The sequence below is a fragment of the Ruditapes philippinarum genome, unplaced genomic scaffold, assembly GCF_026571515.1.
Source record: "Ruditapes philippinarum isolate M1 unplaced genomic scaffold, ASM2657151v2 ctg7796_1_1_1_1, whole genome shotgun sequence".
Classification (NCBI taxonomy): Eukaryota; Metazoa; Mollusca; class Bivalvia; order Venerida; family Veneridae; genus Ruditapes; species Ruditapes philippinarum.
The window spans coordinates 18,411-39,712 of record NW_026863847.1 but is presented as its reverse complement, the minus strand read 5'-3'; the positions used below and the strand labels follow the sequence as shown (position 1 = coordinate 39,712).

Genomic DNA, 21,302 nt, shown 5'->3' with positions numbered 1-21,302 from the left:
AGTTTAATTGAATGAATATATTCGTCGTTGAAAACTTTATAGCTACACAAGATTACTTCCTAAGCATGGAAATGTAACTTTCTTTTATATGAGTACACTGATATAGTAATCACAGTCTTTTGTAAAAAAAAAATATTTTCTATCCCTTGATTTCTGTTTCTTTCAATTATAATGTGTGAAAATTGTTTCATTGCTTACACTCAAGGTATACGCATATTCTAAATATTTTGAACTAAAAAACAAAATGCTTGTGCAAATTATTATGCCATAATCATATGGACGTGTGTTGCATGTGCGCAGCATTATAAAATATATAGTTAACATTATTTATGAGATTATTTTATCTTTTTACTTAATACATATAAAATACAAGGATGCGTAGCAATGACACATTTTTTTTCTATGGTAACTTAATCAGATATTTCTACCTGACTACAGTCTGCCTTTAAGAATTTTAAAGAAGTTAACGTTTTATCTCATTTTTTCCAACCGTTTCTGCATCAACATATCACGATGCTATCATTCTTCTGGCTGCGCATTGGATAGTTTATTTGAGTACAGTAAACGTTATTGCACTCATTGTTAAAGAGTAAATTGTTGAGAATGTTTTATTTGAACGTCAGAAGAAAATATGTATTTTTAGGATAATTGCTATTTTGTTATTTCAAAGAAATATAAAATAGCTTTATTTAACAAAAGATACACCACTTGTTCTTCGCTGATTAACATGACTGCTGAGTGGAAAATAGGTTTTTATTGGTGCAAGATAGACCAATGGGCTTACAGACCTGTCGATAATGCTTATAGATGAGAAAAGAAAAGAGTGCATGTTATATGCGTGAATTGTAATGTAACTGTTCAAAGTTACTAAACAATGTATTTTACAAACGCCTAACTACTGATAACATTACTATGGAAAATAACAATAAGCTGCTAAGCCACAATTACAATAAATGTTATATTTGTAACAAATCGTAAAGGCAGTAAATGCGTGTTTTTAGGACTGATTAAAATCTACGAAAACCCGGAAATATAACAAAAATAGGAAGACCATCAACAGGTTTCGACAGTGCAAAATTGCTGCATAAAAAGTGTTAAAGACAAGCAAAGTCAAAGAACAGAAAGACTGAACTACTGTTAATGATGAGTTGTTGTTAAGACATGTTTGTTTTACAAGTTTTGAGTCATTTGACCAGACCATCATTTCAGGGTGATTATTTCCTGCGAGAAGATATTAAGCTAGTTAACGGGAGTTTGGCTGTGTCATCTCAAATGAACAACAAATCATAACTGACATTTATAAGAGGTAAATAAGTCTTAGAATCAAAATAAAAAAATATCGGAATTTAATCATTGCGTATATGTTTTCCAATTTTCAACATTCATACTACTCATAACATATTTAAGTAATCTTATTGAAATATAATTATATTTTTTTTCTATTTTAGACATTGTTTTTAAGATTACATGATATGTTTATATGGTACCAATTAAGCCAACATCTCACTTTCTTGAAAAATGTATTTTCACATAGAAATGTGATATTAGAAGATAAACAGAACTTGTTGTATAACCAAAGAAAAATGTCAACTCTTTCAAAATCAAGAGTATTCAACAAAAAATATAAAAGTAATTCCTATGTGTACTTCATTCATGGAAACTCAAAGAAATCAGTGTAGAAATGACTTTCAATTAAGCAGTAAGTCAGTCACACCGATATTGTGTCATGTGATGACATTCCAACTTTTATGAAAAGCTGTTAAACTCCCGTTAACTAGCTGAATAGTCCTCATAGGAAATAAGCATCCGGTCAAATGACGCAAAACTTGAAAAATAAACATGCCTTAACAACAAACATGCCTGAACAACAACTTTCTGAAAACGTAAGTGACTATAACTTTAAGAAGGGATTAATTATTAAGTAAAGGATAGACATCTAGAAATAATGTCCTCTTCGTTTATGGTTTTATTTTTTTCTACATTTACCAAATGCCACATACCGATTTCACGTAATATTTTGTAAATTTAAAACCTATTAAGGCTAGGTTGAGTCTCAGGTGTATAATAATCACCCGATAGTTGATACTTTAATTGATTTAAATGGAAACAAACGAACAAATATCGTTTACAAATAGATATAAACACTAAAGTCTGCAACCAATAATTGCATGAAAACTATCAATATTTTCACATTTAAAATTACAAGTTAAAATAGCATATTTTCGTTTGAGTGAAATATGGAATATATTTTCACGAAGCATGATAAAATGCCACATATTTTCAAAAGCCGGGACGGCAAGTATATACCGTATTTCACGAAAACCGAAAAAAAATAACCTTTTTATTTATTATCAAAGAAAATGGTTACGAACCCTATGCTTGCTACGCAACTGCAATTGTACAGCGCGCAGTAATATATTATTGCTTCTTGTTTTGCACGCGATATTTGGCGCTACATTGTGACGTCAGGTAAACAACTGTTTAAACGTCTGTACAGAGTTAATATATTGGTGTTCGGATTTATTATCTTAATTAGACTATTTTCTATCATTCTAGATAATTTTCAAAGCAAAATTCATTATAAAGTTGTTTTGTTTTTATCAGATTTTTCAATTAAAATGGCTAAAGAAGTCCCTTAAAATAAAAAGAATTTTGACTCCTTCCACTTTCATATTTATATTTCATATTTTTTTAAAAAAAAAGAAGAAATATATTCGACTGATATAGCACAATATTTCATGGGTAAAACTAAAGAAAGATTGGTATTTAGAATTTGTTCAATGTCTGTTAACCCTAAACGGTCAAATATTCTTTTAATACAATTGTATTCAATCGTTAGATAATGACGTCTTTTATATTTTTTTTTGCCTTAAACATATGACATAAATGCAAATCAGGTTGAAGAGCCGTTTTTTTAGCAAGCTTCTAAACTACTGAAATATTATACAAAATTTTACTATCGTAATTTTGATTCAATTTCAAAATTCAATAGTGATTTAAAAACTTTTCTGCAATAAGGGATTAGCCATTCTGGTTTTTATGGCGCTGTGATTTACAACCTTCGTAAGATTTTTGGTCATGGTAAGTTTTCTGCTGATTTACTAAAATCATTAATTGTTTTATTAAAAGAGGTTATGATCCTACTATTTTAAGACATATTAATGCGTGCTTAGTGTTCAACATTTTTACAGTTGGGCACTAAGCTTTTCTCTTTTGATTACATATGACGGACCAAGTGTGAGACTTTTTGATGGACAGTTCTTAAAGCCCTTTGGGACTAATGTGCCTTAATGTTCGTCTCCTGCCTTGCTTCGTTGGGCCCTTGTAGGTGATCTCTTGTTGCTCTGTCTTCCTTTAGGACATTGAGTACTTTTGTTATGGTTATTGGGTTTACTTTTATATTTTTCTACACGATCATTTTGGTGTTTTACTTATTTAACCTTTTGTAACCATGACAACTGTTAGAATTTCATTTGGCGGGGATTCATTCTATTTACACTGCCTCGTTTATAGGAACATGGTGAGGCTTGGTGCACCGTTAACCGGTTTAAATTCCCCAGCAGTACTTGTGCTGCTGACCGTTCCAATGCAGCGCCCATCTGTGTTCCTCAGATGTATGTCTATATTGTTTCATACTGTTTTAGTGACACTTTTGCTTGTATCCCTTGTTGTTTTCTCGTTTACGATAAGTATCTTCGCCTTTGCCCCTAGTTTTTATTTTTTGATTTGATTTTAAAATTGTTGTTGGTGTACAAAAAAAATGGTTTGATTGTAAAAATTAAATAAAAGTACATTAAGCTTAAGACCTATGTCTATAAATGTTCACTACATATTTCAGTTTATTTCTTTGTAAGGAAACATTTGTTGTCTTTAAATATATCTATTTATATTCAAAAGCATTTATAGGTAAGTTGGCTCCTTTTAATAATGTCTGTTAATTGAGTAATATTTTTATTTTTTAATTGCTAAATTTCAGCTTACAGATGAACATTGCAGATTAATGTTTTAGTTGAGATGTCTCTAGAGAATTACGAACAGTCCCACAAGACAAATAAATTAAGAGAAGTCCCACAAGAACATACAAATTAAGACTAATTGCAAGATGAATTATGCATGTTGTAAATAATTAAAAGTTCGTAATGGAGCAAACCAATAAAACATTCTTTATACCTACAAAACTTTCATCATATAAAAACCTTTAACTGCTGTCATCTGCTGTTTGCATTTGGTTGCTACAGGTTATACTGACTAGATGTTTGCATGAATGTAATTTTGTTTAATAATCAAAACAGTTTAATATCGTTTTTATTGAATGAAATTTATATTGACGACCTAGACATTAAAAATGGTATACAATAACTCAGATAATGGAACAATTACCAACGAAAGCGTCGAATTCTACAATGAATATTATTATGATGAGGAGGACATTTCTTCATATAAGGTAAAATAACTAAAGGATTTAATCATATAAACATATCATGCATATTATAAATTGCAAAGTAAGGAATCAAATGTTGGTCATTTAGTGTGAAAAGTATTATACAGAGGGATAAGATGGAACATTTAAACCTTTTTCTTAATTTTTATAGGAATAATAGTTTAACCCATGTTACTTGCTGCTAATGTTGCTTTTGTTCCACATCGTTTTTGTTATGAAGCATTTACAGACTAACCGTTGTTTTATCTTATTATAACTTTGATTCTCTATATCGATCTGTATTCCTGATTTTGATAATAGGACAATACAATTAAACGGTCTTTAAAACAGTCCAACTTTTTAATTTCTGGTCACAAATTTGCTTGTACATTTAATATTTCAGAACAAAACAAAACAATAATTATAGAAACGATCAAATAATGAGCAAAATAAACAAAAAATAAAGATGATGAAAATTTCTTGTATTATTTCATAGATTTACCTTTTACTAACAAGTTACCATTTGTAAATAACTAATAAATATTAAAAAGATTCTAAGGACGAAATAATAAAATATTAAATGTAAACCTTTGGATGAACATAAAACTTATTTTTGTAATACCTTCCTTTTTGCAAATAAACGTTTCTTTACTTTATAGACAACACTTAAGATGATATTATCAAACCGTTATTTTGTTGAAAAATCAAATAAGAAAGAGAACGATTCCTGGCACTAAATCAAGTTATTATATCTTGATTGGTAATTCCATTACTCACAGTATTCATGTTTACATGTATGTGTGATCTTGTTCGTGAAAATGGCAACGCATCGTGTTTTTTCAAAAAACTTTTCAGTAGAAATTTATAAATCATAAGAATGACTAAGATTATTTGCTGCATTTGATAAATGGCAAAAAGCACTACAAAAAAGTTCAAATTATCAAAACTTTTCTAATTTAAGTTACTACTTTGACATCTTTTTTTAAATTTCTCAAATGGCGCTTTGATAAATAGTTCATGTATTATAATTTACTTATTATTAAATCATTTTAATTAAAGCAAAAACACGAAAATTAAAAAAAAAGAGAGAAACACAGCATTAGACAGAATTATAAAAAGAGAACCGCAGTCATTTCACTCGAGAAACATGTATATCAATGACAGCTTTATTTCAATCAAAGCAAATTGGTTTAACTGATACTTGTATAAAAAAATTTATTGCGTAATCTATTTCAATGCCATTTTTATGCAGTTCAGTCAGTGTAGTTTTGTTGGTTTGCCATTTTGATAAAAAAAATTATTTTGTACTACTATAATCAAAATGACAAATATACGTTGACAGTAAGAAGATATAGATGTAAGTCTGTGTGATGAACAGATTTATAAATCAATTATATAAAATTGGACAGGAATTACGAACTGAACTATCATAAGGTTAGTTTGGATGTTTTATAATTACAATTGCTATCGTTGGCTGGTAAAAGTAATAAGATCCTGTAATTTAGTTATTGCTGTTGTATCTCTGCCAAATTAGCCGACAAGAACTTAATGATATATTTTATTGTATAGTATAATTGGCCAAAATCTGTTGCACCTGTGTAGGAGATTTCTGTACAATTTTGTCTGTTAAAGCGTTTTGTTTTGGTTTTATGGCACACTAACAAAATTTAGTTTTTATGACGCCGAAACTGAAAAGATTAATGTGGCAAAACCTCGATTGTTACAGGCTTAAGGCAACACCGGGATTCAAAACGACTTCATTTGCTAGAGGTAAGAGATGCATAGAGTCCATATAGTTTCATCTCACGACCACTCAGAGATAAACGATGTCTACAATTCTCTCAGCCCTTAGAGGAAATCCCTTAGCCTAAAGGGGAACCTGTTGAAGTGTTTAATTTGGGAATGCCTTTAATTTAAAGCAAACGATCGTTTAATAAAGATTATAATTTCAGGAGAAGGTACATCGTTGTATTGGATCGTTACTAGTTCTGTGAAGTTTTCTGTAGCAAATACATTTTAAGTCATTTTTATTTGAATATGGATAGCTTAATTTTGCAAGCGCTTGACCATTTTCTTTAAAATATGCCCTAATAAAGACAGAATAAGTCTAAATAGATTGTCAGCAGAAGGGATCGATCCTCAGACCTCTCATACGTTAGGTAATCACTTAACCGACTGTCTTTTGCGGACGTTACGAAAACGTGGGAGTTTTCCAAACTTAAGTGATATACTCCATATTAATTCTTGTAAAATAAACAGACAAAAGCGATGTGGGATCGAATATTTAAATGAGTGCTCTAATGTATTCATTATTGACAGGTCAATAAAATCAGACTCTAAAAGGTGAATAACAATCATAACTTTGACAGCATTTTAAAAATATATATTTCCTATATTAATTATAATACTGTTATTTTTGTAAAAGAAAAAATAAATGAAAACAAAAAACAAAAAAACATATTAGGTTAAATTAATGCCACTTATTACACTTGGCAGTTTATTAAATTTGCACTGGGCAGTTTATTGAATGAAATCCATACGCATTAAAGTACCATATGAACAATTGATAAAAGGAAAATATACAAGATCAGTTCAATACAAGATTCAGTTTTAATAAAACAAACACTTGGCGCATTAAAAAGTAAAAGCTCTATTGCGCTGATTAACTGATTAATAAAAAAGTATGTATTTTATCAATGCCCCTTAAAAATTAATTAAGTAAATAGGATCATCAAATAGATACATACAGAATCCCTAAAGAAAGCCCAACACGGCAAACTTTGAAATGTTGTAGGCTCGGTTTGATTGAGCCTGTTCATGGACGGTACTGGAAAGTGCAAGTTACCGTCCACGCCCCCTAGCACCAGCTTAAGCAGAATTCAACATTTAAACATGAAATGGTAAAACTTTGAATATAGAAACATCCGCAGATGTGTTCATACGGCGGTTATACAATTCTTCTCCTTTTTATATCATTTCTCATCATATCTTTATTATAGTAACACTAAAACTTTAATTTAACTTTAATTGATAAAATGCGTGTAGAGTTATCGGTTTTGTCAGGCTATTTTGCAATAATGAATTATTTTTTTTATTGTCAGCTTTTCCTGGAAAATGATATGAACAAGTATGTGCTAGCAGTAGTAATTATACGCTACAAATTAATTATGACAAGTTAAGTAGCATTCCCAATCTTTCCAAGACATTTTTGAGCATCTTTTCTTTGATTCCAATTGAAATGGTTTTTATAATCACAGAACTACTTCTTCAACTTTATTAAAATATTTTAGACTGTTTATAATTATTTTACTTGCTGCTTAAAATATAAAATTGTTATGCGATTATATTAAAATGTACATTTCAATGTCGCAAAATATACCGCTACATTTCATAAACGGGAAGGAAAAGCCTAGGAAAACTCATTCTAATCAGTTACTCTAGTATAAATTACTCTCTAAAATATTTGAAATAAAAAGTCATTAAGATATTTTCAAATATACCAAGTTAAAAAGTCCATAATGATATGATTATCAGAGTAAAATTGTTTTACCATTACAAATATTTTAATCATTATGTATGTGCATACATACAAAGTCGATGATACAGAATGTGCAATTCGCGTGCATCATTACAACAGCTGTAATATACATATACATATACACTTGTGACAACTATAGAATTATACACTGTTATTTCGCAGATTTATTGACTATTACATAAGTACTGTTTTATTGCAAATGAATTTATTTACAACTGGTCTTTTAATTTTTTTTTTTTTGAAAATTCGTTGCATTATGGAGTGATACAAAAGTCATTATACTATTGCAATGAATGTGATCTTTATTAGATAAACATTTTTATTAAAGTGATCTTTTCCAACCGTAAATTCATCATATTCTGTAATCATTATGTCAATATGGTGAAGACCTGTTTTGCAATGTTATATAACGTTACAGATTTAAAATTGATCGCACATTGAAATAAAAAATGTACGTTTAATTAATAAATGAATTTTAAAAGTCAATTAGATACTTTTAGACATGTTAAAAGTAATTATTGTCGCCCTAAAAGTATTCTTGTTTTCTAAAAAATCGTTTCTGAGAAGAGTTTTATGTGATATTGCTAGAACTTGTTGTCTTACCATCTCCGTTTTGAAATAAAGTCATGATTTGTATAATATTTAACATGCATTTGTTGCAATGAAATATTAATATGTTCATAATTTGATCAACTAAAATTGAAAAAGAAAGAAAACATTTTTTGGTATATTTCAGCCATACGAAGAAGCTGCCGCTACAATTCTCTTTCTTCTGTTCACAATTATTGTTTGTCTGAATGGATTTGTGGTTTTCATCCTCGTCTTTAAGAAACAAAAAAAAGAGTCGCCTCTTTTATTTTGTACTTCATTTAGCAATAGCTGGTAAGGAAACACATTATGTAACTTTAACAAATTAATCTAAGATAGTTTTATAACTGTTTATAACATGTGTTATTTCAATTGTCTTTTCATTTCTTAAAACATTTATCTTTATTTTTTCACTGTTTTTTATAATGTAATTATCAAAATTACCATTTTCCAATATGTCCCGCTTGTGCCCCCTTTTTTAAATTGTATTGACGGTCTGCAATTTTTTGACATCCGCTTTTTTGCGCATAATAAAACAAAAAGCGAAATGTAAAACAAATTTTTAGCTTTTATGTAGGGGGTCTAAAAATAAGGGTTTTTTGGCTTTTTTTGTATTTATATAAATTCGTTTTAGTTTTTTAAAATGAATTTTTTGAATTTCATAAATTAAAAAATCATTTTTGTTCAATAAATTCAGTTTTAAAATGAAAACTAACATATTCTTCATAAAATACATCAAGCTGTTAAATTATTTACATAAACATATCCGTAGCAATAATGTATCAAAAGACAAAAACTTGCTTGAAAGTTTTAATCTAAAATCATAATATGCATATTCACAAAACACACTTTCACTCAAAGATAAAGACTTACGGTACATTTAACTCGCGATAAAGAATGTGTAGCCTCGGTTTCACCCATCCATCCATCCATCCATCAATCCATCAATCCATCAATCCATCCATCTTTCCGCCTATTGGTTTATGTACCTATCTATGTTGATAATCCAATTACAGATTTTGAGCTTTGAATTTATTGAGTGTATGTCCTTTCTTAAGAAAAAAATAATTAACAAAGCAACCGTGAATATGTAGTGGCTATGATGTCCTACGTTAAGCAATTCAAGACAAACGATTTAGAATTTTGTATCAGCCTTTACACAATTATACAGAAACAATTTCTACCTGTATATGATTTATGTAAGTTGATACTCACTCATGTTACACATTTTTTATGGTTTAAATCATAAATATGGTACTCAAATTAAGATTTATCAATATTGTAGATTCAAAAAAGATGTAATAAAAACTTTATTTTTAATAAAGTTTAAGTCAAATTTTACAATAAGAAATGAATGCATATATTTTAGTGATAACATATAATATGCACACATATTTGCAGTACTTTTTCACATATTCTTCGATGTTTGAAAATGTTTTATTTATGTTCATGTATATAAGTTCACTTAGTGTGGTTGCCGTGCTCTGCCTTATGCCCTTTCCTGTTTTTGTCTGGGGTCCTCCTGGGCTCCTTGCCACTGGCTCTTGTTACTTTGTCGGGTGGGGGTGCGTTCATTGAACGCCACCTTTATTTGATGATCTTGTTTATTATATTTTTTACCTCTTTGGTCACAACATACACGATCTTTAATTAGTTTAAATTAGTAATTATTCATTACAGAAAAACAGAATAAGAATAGTTAAAATCAAACATGCATTTAGGAACTATCAATGAAAAAAAACTTGCATCAACGTGTTTTCACACCTTATTGAATATTGGTAATGATTATCAAATTTCAGATTTTCTTGTGGGTTTCTGCAGTGTTCTTGGAGATGGTATACATAGTGCAATGCACAATGAATGGTATGGTGGTGACTTTTGGTGTAGACTATTTCGTTTCATTTCACCACTGACTCTTTTTGCTTCCAATTATCTTCTGATTGGCATGAGTGTAGACAGATTTCTGGCAATCAAATATCCACTGAATGTTGTTAGAATAGGTATGATTTCTTCTCATTTGATGTCTTTGCTTATCTTATCAATATATAGATACATGTTTTTTTCTGAATAATTATTATTCGACATTTACTGACACACTCACGTAATGATAACTAAGATCTAATCATCATTAAATAGTTTTTATTAACTGAGACACCTCTATATTCCTTTTCATATTTTAATCACCGCTTGCTTCAATCTCAATGCAAGTGAGCATAAGGGAAGAAGCTAGTCAAAACTAGAGCACTGACTTAAAGGCACATTTTCCACAGAAGAGAAAAATTTCCCGTCTCCACATGAGGAACTATTTCATTATCCCTCATATGCAGACTCAATCAAATCGCGTCCGCAATTTTCATGTTGTGATTAATACTTCCGAATTAATCCAGAGTTTTTGAAAGGAAAAAAAAATCATTCTTATTGCGTTTCGAATAATTCTTTAAGAGCATGTAAGATGCATAATATCTGAAGATAGTGTCGTTAAATGTGCAAATATTCGTAATAAATGTAGTATAATGTAAACAAAGTATTCTGACTTCCATACACAATAATACACATTTAAATCTGTATAACTTGCCAAAAAGTAACTAATGCGAAAGATGCTTCAGGTAATTGGCCATTTCGTAATATTTTTAGAATTATAATAAAAAGAAACTAAAAATAATAATATTTGTGGCATAACAGGCCTCTAAGCACAGATCAAGTTTATCTAATAATAATATTTTATATTAAGGGACATTCAAGAATTAAGAAACTTTTGTAAATGTAAATAAATACTTTTGGATATATGCATGTATGATAAATGTAAATTATAATAAGATAGCATATTTAAAACTGTGATAATACTGATGAGGTCGTTATTTCTTCTGATATGTTTCATTAAATATCTCAATAAAAACACTTGAAACATCCAAATGTTGTTATTTTAATCAATTTAAAAGTATTTTAAATTACACATTATCTTACACCTTGTAACTCGCTGGCTATATTATAAACCAAATTTTTATTTTTATTCATTTATCCATTAGCCATAGTCATAAAAGTATTTGTATGCAAGACACAATAACTACTATGTTTATGTTTTGATAGTTTAATGGCTATTTATTTAACATTAATTATTTTAGTCATGTCATAAGGATATTACTTGCTCCATACATATTATTTAAAAACAGAACAAGTTTTGTCCTTTCTTCAGAGAAAAAACTCACCTTCAGTTTAGAGGCTTGAATGTGTTTTTTATTGAGAGTCGGCTAATGTAGACGAAACAAAATGTTGTCTTTAACTGGTTATCCCTTTAATAACTCTGTTTTGTCCGATTTTTGAATATCTATATTAAAGTGACAATATGCCGATCAATGTGTAAATAGTGAGTGGACTGGAAAATGTCATATTTGCTTTGAATTTTTAAATGATTGTTTTTTCAATTCATTAATTCATTACACATTAATAATCTATAACTCACCAGACCAACAGGAGTTTCTATAAATGTAGATGGATTTCAAGACGGATACTGTTCTGATAATACGGATCAATATCAAGTTAATATAAAGTTTTATAACTATTTACTTTATGAAACAAATATTTGCAGAACTGAACTCTTAACCATATTTAAACATATAAAAATATACGTATGAATCAATCTTTGCAGGTGCATGGAGGTATCTTGACAAAAGTATGGTATTTGGGGCATGGCTGTTAAGTTTGTTGGTATCAAGCTTTTACATACCCTTCAGTCGAGGAATCAATGCAACCCCGGGTGCTGACAATATAAATGAACAAAAGGGTAGTTGTAATATAGACATGCATGAAAGCTGGTGGAAGGTAATACATAGATTACCTGTATGTCAACTTTAAATATATGAATGTTTAAAATATAAAAAGATAAAAAATAATAACAGCAACCACAACAACAAAAACGAATTATAATGTAAATAACAGAAAAATCTTTAAATTAAATATAGGTATATACCATTTTTGGCTACTGTATCAGACATTTTGCCACAAATTAGTATTGTTTTGGATATTTTCTTATCTTATTTAGAGAGTTTTATTGAAAGATGCATAAATCTTGACCGTTATCATGATTGCTAACAACTAATGTTGTTTCAAAAAGCTGCAAAATCTTTAAATTTACAATTCTTTGGTAAAAGACTTGTTGCAAGAAGCAAAACAAATGAAAGTATAATTTTAATTATTCAATAATTCACAGGCATATGCTTTAACAGCTGCAATGATAATCTATGTGCTACCAACAATCGTGATAACAGGGTGTTATGTGGGTATATGTGTCGTTGTCTGGATGAAATGGCGTTCAAGACTAAAATTATCGGAGATAGACATCAGTGAAAGCAGTGGTAAGACATATGGATTGTCAGTCATAATTCGGTGAATTAAGAATATCATTGTATCGATAAGTGAAAGGAATTATACATATGAACTGATAATGACATAGTTTTAAAGATAGATCTGAATAAGAATATACAAGCATAAACGAAAATAATAACTGCAAAAAACAAGGATTTGAATCCATGAAAATGTACTTCGGAATAGGCTGAAAATAACATAAGCATCATTGATCAGATATCCCACTTATTGACTTTATTCCGAGAAATGTTTAACTTTAGAAGTAAGTGCTTACAATTCACAATGAAAAACATAATATTGACGACTACAAATTATTATTTTACTCGTTAGAAACTTTCCCTGGAGTAAGACATGCTTTAGCGAAGTTAAATATGTGTTTGTGTAAACTCATTTTGTTATTTCATCAATTTAGATCGACTTCATGGTGATAGATCATTAAGCGAAGGACTCCTACCAAGAGCTAAGATAAAGAGCATTAAAATGACAATGGTCGTGTGTTTGGGTATGTGTCATTCTGTGAAATAAACAAAACATCTGCTTCATCAAATAATGTTTCATCCGATATCTTTAAACATTTCCTACTGATTTTTGATAATTTGTATTTATCATTTGGTTTAATAAAAGAAGCATCTATGCATGTAGCTAATATATGTCCAATGAGCTGTGAAAACAATCAAATTTATACCTTTATGTTATGTTTTATGCAAGTATGATAAATCATCCACGTAGTATGAAATGACATAAGAATATCTTTAAATATTTCATGATGTAACTAATAAGCATTTGTTTTTTACCTTTCAGCTTTCTTTTTATGCTGGACGCCATATTTCGTAGAAATGTTAGTGACGATCTTTAACCCATATAAAATTGGAACGAAAGCTCATCTGATATTTGGCTGTCTATACCCACTAAACAGTGCCTGTAATCCTCTTATATTCATGCTATTTAATCGCAAACTGTTCACTTGCGGGCAAAAAGACCAGCAGGCTGTTCAATCGTATGAAGGCATGAGCACACAAGTGACGTCAACGTGAATAGGCGCGTCCCTCTGGGTAGTCACTCAGATCCTACATGTTCGAAAACGAGATCAGCTGAATTGAGAAACAGAAATGAATACAATTTATATTAACGTATCGCAACGTTTATTTTTGAGTAGAATAGAAATGTCAAAAAGGGCTTTGTGTCATAGATTTATGACTAACCAAAACATTTTTCCATTGCAACTTGCAAAGACTCGCGTGCCTGTAGTAACATACGCAAAATAGTGAATGTTGCCAATGCGAATGTTCAAATAATGCTACAATTGAAGGACACTATACATGTTTATGTAACATAAGCAGAAACAGTCTCACAAAAATTCAAAACAGCAATATTCTATTTCATTTTGTTAAAGAAATCTAAAATAGGGCTTTTATAAAAAAAAAACAAAAATTTTATGAATATGAATATGTTATTTTGATGAAAATCAAATTGTTTTACATGTTTTATTGTTTAATAGAAAATTTTACGACTTCAAACACCAGTGGATCTTCATAAAACGAATAAAGTTTTGGTTATCATCACAAAAGTATAGTTGCTGATTTCTACCATGTCCTAACTTTATCATGTCGCAGTTGAATTGGCGACAACACAAAATCACGAAATAACAACAAGAATATATTTATCGTTTTGCCGCACTGTTTTTATCGTTTCGTTGTTACTTTATGTCGATGCCCTTAAAACTGAACATCATGACAACATAAAAATATGAAAGCCCGATACGTGTTAAACAGTTTCAAGTTGTATTTGAAATATTATTATTCATTAATTTTCTTCAGAACATGTTATGAATTGTTAAGCCTTTATCTTACCATTTACACATATGACGTTATGTATATACAATTGTCAGTATAGATATAGTTGATAAATAATTAGCGAAAATATAAATATCAGATTTTTCTGGTTTCTTCCTAATCTAGCCTACCGTAAGGTTTAGTTTTGCTAGATATTGAAATATATAGTACCAGCGAGAAGATCTTTCACAAGATACTGACAATTATCTTCATTGCTTTATAAAATACCTTTTTTTTACGGCGCATTAACACAGTTGGGGGCCAAAAGGCCAAAAATGATTATTCTACTAACCTCGGGTGTCACAAACTGAAAGCAGCACCAGGGTCCAACTGCTGGAGATAAAAGATGCATAGACTCCAATAATTCGAACCCGTTTAGGCTCTTTCGATCACGAATAACGGTAGCTGTATTTATGTAAATAACAGATATAATGGTTCATGCATATACCGGGGAAAAAGTTTGGCCTTGTGTTGGCAGATTGAATTTATCTTTCTGTTAGATTAGAAGTGTATGCGAAATGTATTTTTTAATGTAAACATATTATATTTTTGTATCAATAGATCCATAAATAATCGTTATTCAATAAATTTTATACGCCATGTACATTGTAGTGTAAAAAATTTAATTGTATATTAAATATATTGACTTTTTTCTGTTTTTTTTTATTATTATTGTCAGATTACTATTTTACTCATTTTTGACTGTATACATTTCATGATTATATGTTAAAAAGATTTCACCACACCAGTGTCCGTAAAATAAAATGTCACAAAACATTTGAAGTTTTGTTCATCATTTTAACGTTTTCAATACACGTACTTAAAGTTTTGAATTAATTAACAATAGTTAATATGTTTTCATTTATAATTTAGTACTTTAAAGATGACTGTTTTAGCAAGTTTTTTCGACATTTTCGACCGTGTGATCTATTTTTTGACCCCAGATGACACAATATTCGAGCCTAAGCTAGAAATAATCTGAATATTTTAAAGATATTTTGACCAAAACAACAGCCTCTATGGTTGTAACAATGTTTTTTTCCATATTTGGACTCTGTGACCTAATTTCTCTAGTAATACTTCAGATAAGAATTTATATTTAAGGAAGAACATTTAAACACTTATTATCAAAGTTTTGTGTTTGAGCATAGAACTGCTTAATTTGTGCAATGGATATTCTTGCTAGTCGGTGGTTTTATGTAATGGAATGCGATCATTGATCAGTTCTTTTGGGCCTTATAATGTCGTACATAGAAGACCCGGACTTCTGAAAAGACAATAAGCGTATCTGTGGCCGTGTGGTTAAGAACTTCAAACCACTTACCTATCGCCACTGCATATTCGACTCGCACCAGCGTCAACAACAAAAACATGATGTTTAAATAGACATTTGTTTTCTTGAGATAACCTACTGAAATGATTTCGTAAAGGCATGAGTAAGATATATTTCTATCAAATATTAAAGACATCTGTATTTAAGAAAAGGCTGTATTGACGAAAGAAAATCTATTTTTAGCACAGGTGACCTTGATCCAACTGACCCCTTCCTTGGTCAAAAGCAAGAAAACCGTGCAAGTTGTCATCCTTTCAAATATCATTGACACCCTTGACCCCTTGAATGCTATGCGAGTTATCTTCCTGTAAAATATAAAAGACATCTGTCAATAAATGAATGGGAGAAAGTGTAAAAATAGTTTTAGGAATAGGACAAAACGGAAAGTCAAGATTGCCTGTAGATAAACGGTCCTTCTTACAATATATCAAAAAAGGAAAAATTAATGTGTGCATATTTGACAACTTCTTGCACCGGCTCACTCCAATGTCAAATGAGATATTTGTGAACATGTTAATTAATCATTGAAAATCATTTTACATCTGGACTAAGGCTACAAAAAATGTTGGGACACAATTTTAATTCTTTTTTATTTTATAGCATGTTTTCAAAAAGATGGTATGTCCTTTTTATATCACTCACTGTAAAAAAAAACTTATTTCGTAGTACAGCATTTTACGTAATCAACAATATACGTATTTTATCAATAAATACTTTTTGCATAATATATATTTAAAACCAATTTACCATGATAACATTCTGCGATTTATTCAATTATGTTTTATCAAAGATAAACGATAACAATGAATATGTAATAAAATACATTTATGTTAAAAATTTGGAACACTCTACGGAGACAAAAAGTCATGATAAATAGGAAATAATTTTTACGTTCATCATTAAATGCAGGTCATGTATTATAAACGTTAGGACATTAATTTTTAAATATCAAGAAAACAATTAACATTGTCCATGACATCAAATTGAATATAAAGGTATGATAGCTTTCTTAATAATTTTTAGCCACCAGAACCAAGGTTCGGGGTCAGCTATTTGTATCAAAGGGGGATGCTCCGGCGTCCGTCTGTCCGTCGTCATGCGTCAACAATCGTCTTCTATTCTGAAACTGCCGAGAAGATTTACTTCAAATGTAGTCTCTAGCATCCTTGTGACAGTCACACTTAAATTTGCTCATATCATTTCAATCGGTCCTTTTAAGGGGTTAACATAGCTTAAAATAGAAAAAAACCTTTAAACATCTACTTCAGAACTAATTGATGGATGATCACCAAAACTTTTTCTGTAGCATTCTTAGGTAGTCTTATATCAACTAAGCTCAAATTAATTTGATTGGCCTCTTTTAGGGGTCTCTTTGGCTAAAAAAAGAAAAAACCTTTAGACATCTTCATCTACAGAACTAATCGATAGATGATAACCAAACTTTGTCTTTATCATTCTTAGATAGTCTTTCATCAAGTTTGCTCATTTTAATTTGATCGACCTCTTTAATGGTCCGCTAAAGCAACAAATAGAAATACCTTTAAACGTCTATTTCTACAGAACTAATTGATGGATGATCATCAAAATTTGTCTGTAGCATTCTTAGGTAGTCTTTAATATTGATTTGATTGCCCCCTTTTAGGGGTCTCTTGAGCTAAAAATAGAAAAAAACATTTCGACACCTTCTTCTACAGAACTTATGGATGGATGATCACCAAACTTTGTCTTTAGCATTCTTAGGTAGTAATTTATAAATTTTGCTCATATTAATTTGACTGACCCCTTTTAGGGGCCGCTAAAGCTAAAAGTAGAAATACCTTTACACAGCTGCTTGAACAGAACTTATTGATAGATGATCACTTAACTTTGTCTGTAGCATTCTTAGGTAGCCTTTTATCAAGTGTGCTCATATTAATTTGTTTGGCCCCTTTTAAGGGCCACTAAAGCTAAAAATAGAAAAACCTTGAACATCATTTCCTACTTAAATAATTGATATATGATCACCTAATGTTGTCTGTAAAATTCTTAGGTAGTCTGTTATCGAGTTTGCTCATATTAATTTGATTGGCACCTTTTAGGGGCCGCTAAAGCTAAAAATAGAAATACCTTTAAACGTTTATTTCTACAGAACTAATTGATGGATGATCACCAAAATTTGTCTGTAGTATTCTTATGTATTTTCTAATCGAGTTTGTTCATATTGATTTGATTGTCTCCTTTAAGGGGTCTCTTAAGCTAAAAATAGAAAACCTTTAGACACCTTCTTCTCCAGAACTAATTGATGGATGATCACCAAACTTTGTCCTTAGCATTCTTAGGTAGTAATTTATAAATGTTGCTCATATTAATCTGACCCCTTTTAGGGGCCGCTAAAGCTAAAAATAGAAATACCTTTACAAAGCTGCTTGTACAGAACTTATTGATGGATGATCACATAACTTTGTCTGTAGCATCCTTAGGTAGTCTTTTTATCAAGTGTGCTTATATTAATTTGTTTGGTCCCTTTTAGGGGCCACTTAAGCTTAAAATATAAAAAACCTTTGAACATCATTTCCTACTAAAATAATTGATATATAATCACCAAACGTAGTCTGTAAAATTCTTAGGTCGTCTTTTATCGAGTTTGCTCATATTAATTTGATTGGCACCTTTTAGGGGCCGCTAAAGCAGAAAAGAGAAATACCTTTAAACGTCTCCTTCTACAGAACTAATGGATGAATGATCACCAAATTTTGCTTGTAGCATTCTTAGGTAGTCTTGTATCAAGTTTGCTCATATTGATTCCAATAGCACCTTTTAGGGGCCACTAAAGCTAAAAATAGAAAAAAAACCTTTGAACATCATCTCCTATTGAAATATTTAATAGATGATTACCAAACTTTGTCGGTAGCATTCTTACAAATCTCTGGTAGTCTTTTATCAAGCTTGCTCATATTTATATGAATGAGCCCGTTTAAGCTAAGGCTTAAATGCCCTAGGTCATGGCATTTATCAAATTATTGTTTGAAAATATTCTATGTAGCAAATACTGACAATGGATAATTTCCAACACTGAAAAGCAGTTGTTTCTGGTGAGCGACTTAAGGCCATCATGGCCCTCCTGTTTAATTATTTTGATTGTAACTGTTCCAAAAATAAATTGATACGTGCTACAAATAAAAGTACTCGTACTCTTTTTATGAAATATATTTCAATGACAAATTTGTTTATTTTTATCATGGATAATATTATTTTAGTTTTATACTTTTTTCTAGTTGTAATATTTTCTTTCGCTTGATAATCTAGGATTTACTTAAAAGAAAATAATGTATATTTTTTCTATTTGCTACACATGTATGTATTTAGTAAATGATTATTGTTTTGTTTGTTGTTACAGATGTAGTCCTGACGAAATAAATGAATATTGTTTTGCATTGTATATTGATTATTGTGAGGACTTGAATACTTTGTTATAACACAATAATATAATTAAAAAAGTCACATATGTATTACTATTTTCTAATAAGTCATGTTGTTATGGACGGATGCGAATGATCCTCGATCTAAACAAACGAATTCGTGTTACAAAAATCAATTTCATTGAGTTTTTTTTAAACCAACGATGAATAGGCAGAAACGTTGTCAAGTTACATCAATTGTTAAAATCACCATCATTTTGCCAGCAATTATTATTGTTTTTTAAAAGATAAGTTCATTTATACAAATTTTATTTGACTAAAAAATGTAATCATGCATTTTTTTGTTGTTGACAAGTTGAGTTTAATAGATTGCATATTTCAGACGATTGACAATAATAATGGTGTCTGATAATGAAAAATGTGTGTTTTGGATAAAATATAGTATATTCCTTATTTGTATTTTGTTTTGACCTTTACTGGTACACTCACAATTTGCACTTGGATAAGCATAAAATTTCTTTTTCATACAAATTACAATGGTTTCAAACTTTAAGTATTAATCAAACTTCATTTGTGCTTAACAGTTTATATGCCAATGCTCTGAGATAAAGAACATCAAAATTCGAAAGACGTAAGTTTCTTTACTGAAAATTTCTCATTTCATGATATCGTAACTTACAATGTGAAATGAAAAATGTGCTAATTCTAATTGTTGTGATCATAATTATATTATGAAAATAAACAAAAATGTCAACTACGAGAAAACACACAAGCAATAGCCAATCTGTATAGTTTGACCTGGCACTTTACTGCGGAAGATTCAAAATTCATTTTTTAAAACACGTTTAAGGCACATTTATTTACATTGTAACATTTTTAATTATGCCGTGTTTGGTTTTCTTTACGGATTCTGTTTGTCTTTATTTTATACTGCTGAGTAACACACATGTTTTCATCACGATAATCCCTAAATTGGTAAAGGACTGTTACAAAATGGGAGGAGAACACGTTTATTTAAGCAATTCAGCAATCTATGGGTTAAATACTTCTGTAACACCAATACGTTAATAATCACAGAATCTTACATAAATTAATTCTCGTACACTTTTAAAATATACCTAAGTGGCAAGTATATACAAATATCTGTAAACAATTTTTTTCTATTATCTGTTAATATCATTAAGCGTTATACCACCCACCTTATGTGTTGATAAGAATTAGATTTTTTTTTTGAAAAACAAACTTTGACTTATTATGGAAAATTGTCTTAATTCTTTCCCTACCTAAAGATACTTGAGATAAAAGTAATCATTTTGCGCACAGTTTTATCATACACCATAAACAAGTTGTCAAGAATCCTTTCATCAATCATAATAATACAAAAAAATTACATTCCTGCATAAACAAATGCACTAATTCATATGCAATTTAAAGTCCGTAAAACATCGCAACCACTTATAAACTATGTTTTCTATTAGTTCATAATTATCTCACTGGTGTATTCTCACAATTAAGACGAAATACTAGGCTAATGTCTTATCGGATATGTTAATGGCTTATGGTTTGATCTGCACAATATGCTACTAAAAGGCGAACGTTTGACAGAAGTAGCTTTGTGTTTTTATTCTGATTTTTCCGTTTAAGGCCAAGGTCATTTGTCACCCCTTTTGCCGGACATTTTCTGGAACTCTATTTCAAATTTCATTGCCGTCCTTCTACACTTCTTTTCCGAGAAGATTATCAGCGTGCTGAATAACTAAACATTTATGATAATTGTTTTGCATTGGATTAAGACAACCAACGTTTAAAAAACTTAAATGCGATCGTGTTT

At 29.9% G+C, this 21,302-nt stretch overlaps 1 protein-coding gene across 1 annotated transcript; it reads left to right on the top strand.

Annotated features, from left to right (window-relative positions):
* The first annotated feature begins 4,234 nt into the window (after positions 1 to 4,234).
* Positions 4,235 to 15,526, top strand: LOC132723515 (cardioacceleratory peptide receptor-like). Its single transcript, XM_060708240.1, has 7 exons — positions 4,235 to 4,444; positions 8,695 to 8,840; positions 10,346 to 10,546; positions 12,193 to 12,365; positions 12,754 to 12,898; positions 13,321 to 13,410; positions 13,710 to 15,526. The coding sequence occupies exons 2-7, from the start codon at positions 8,756 to 8,758 to the stop codon at positions 13,940 to 13,942; spliced, it is 927 nt and encodes a 308-aa protein (XP_060564223.1). The 5' UTR covers positions 4,235 to 4,444; positions 8,695 to 8,755; the 3' UTR covers positions 13,943 to 15,526.
* Positions 15,527 to 21,302: the final 5,776 nt, after the last annotated feature.

Coding starts and splice junctions, on each gene's coding strand:
- LOC132723515 (XM_060708240.1), top strand. CDS start 8,756: ATGGATTTGTGGTTTTCATCCTCGTCTTTAAGAAACAAAAAAAAGAGT. Junction 10,547..12,192: donor ACTGAATGTTGTTAGAATAG/GTATGATTTCTT, acceptor CAATCTTTGCAG/GTGCATGGAGGTATCTTGAC. Junction 12,366..12,753: donor TGCATGAAAGCTGGTGGAAG/GTAATACATAGA, acceptor AATAATTCACAG/GCATATGCTTTAACAGCTGC.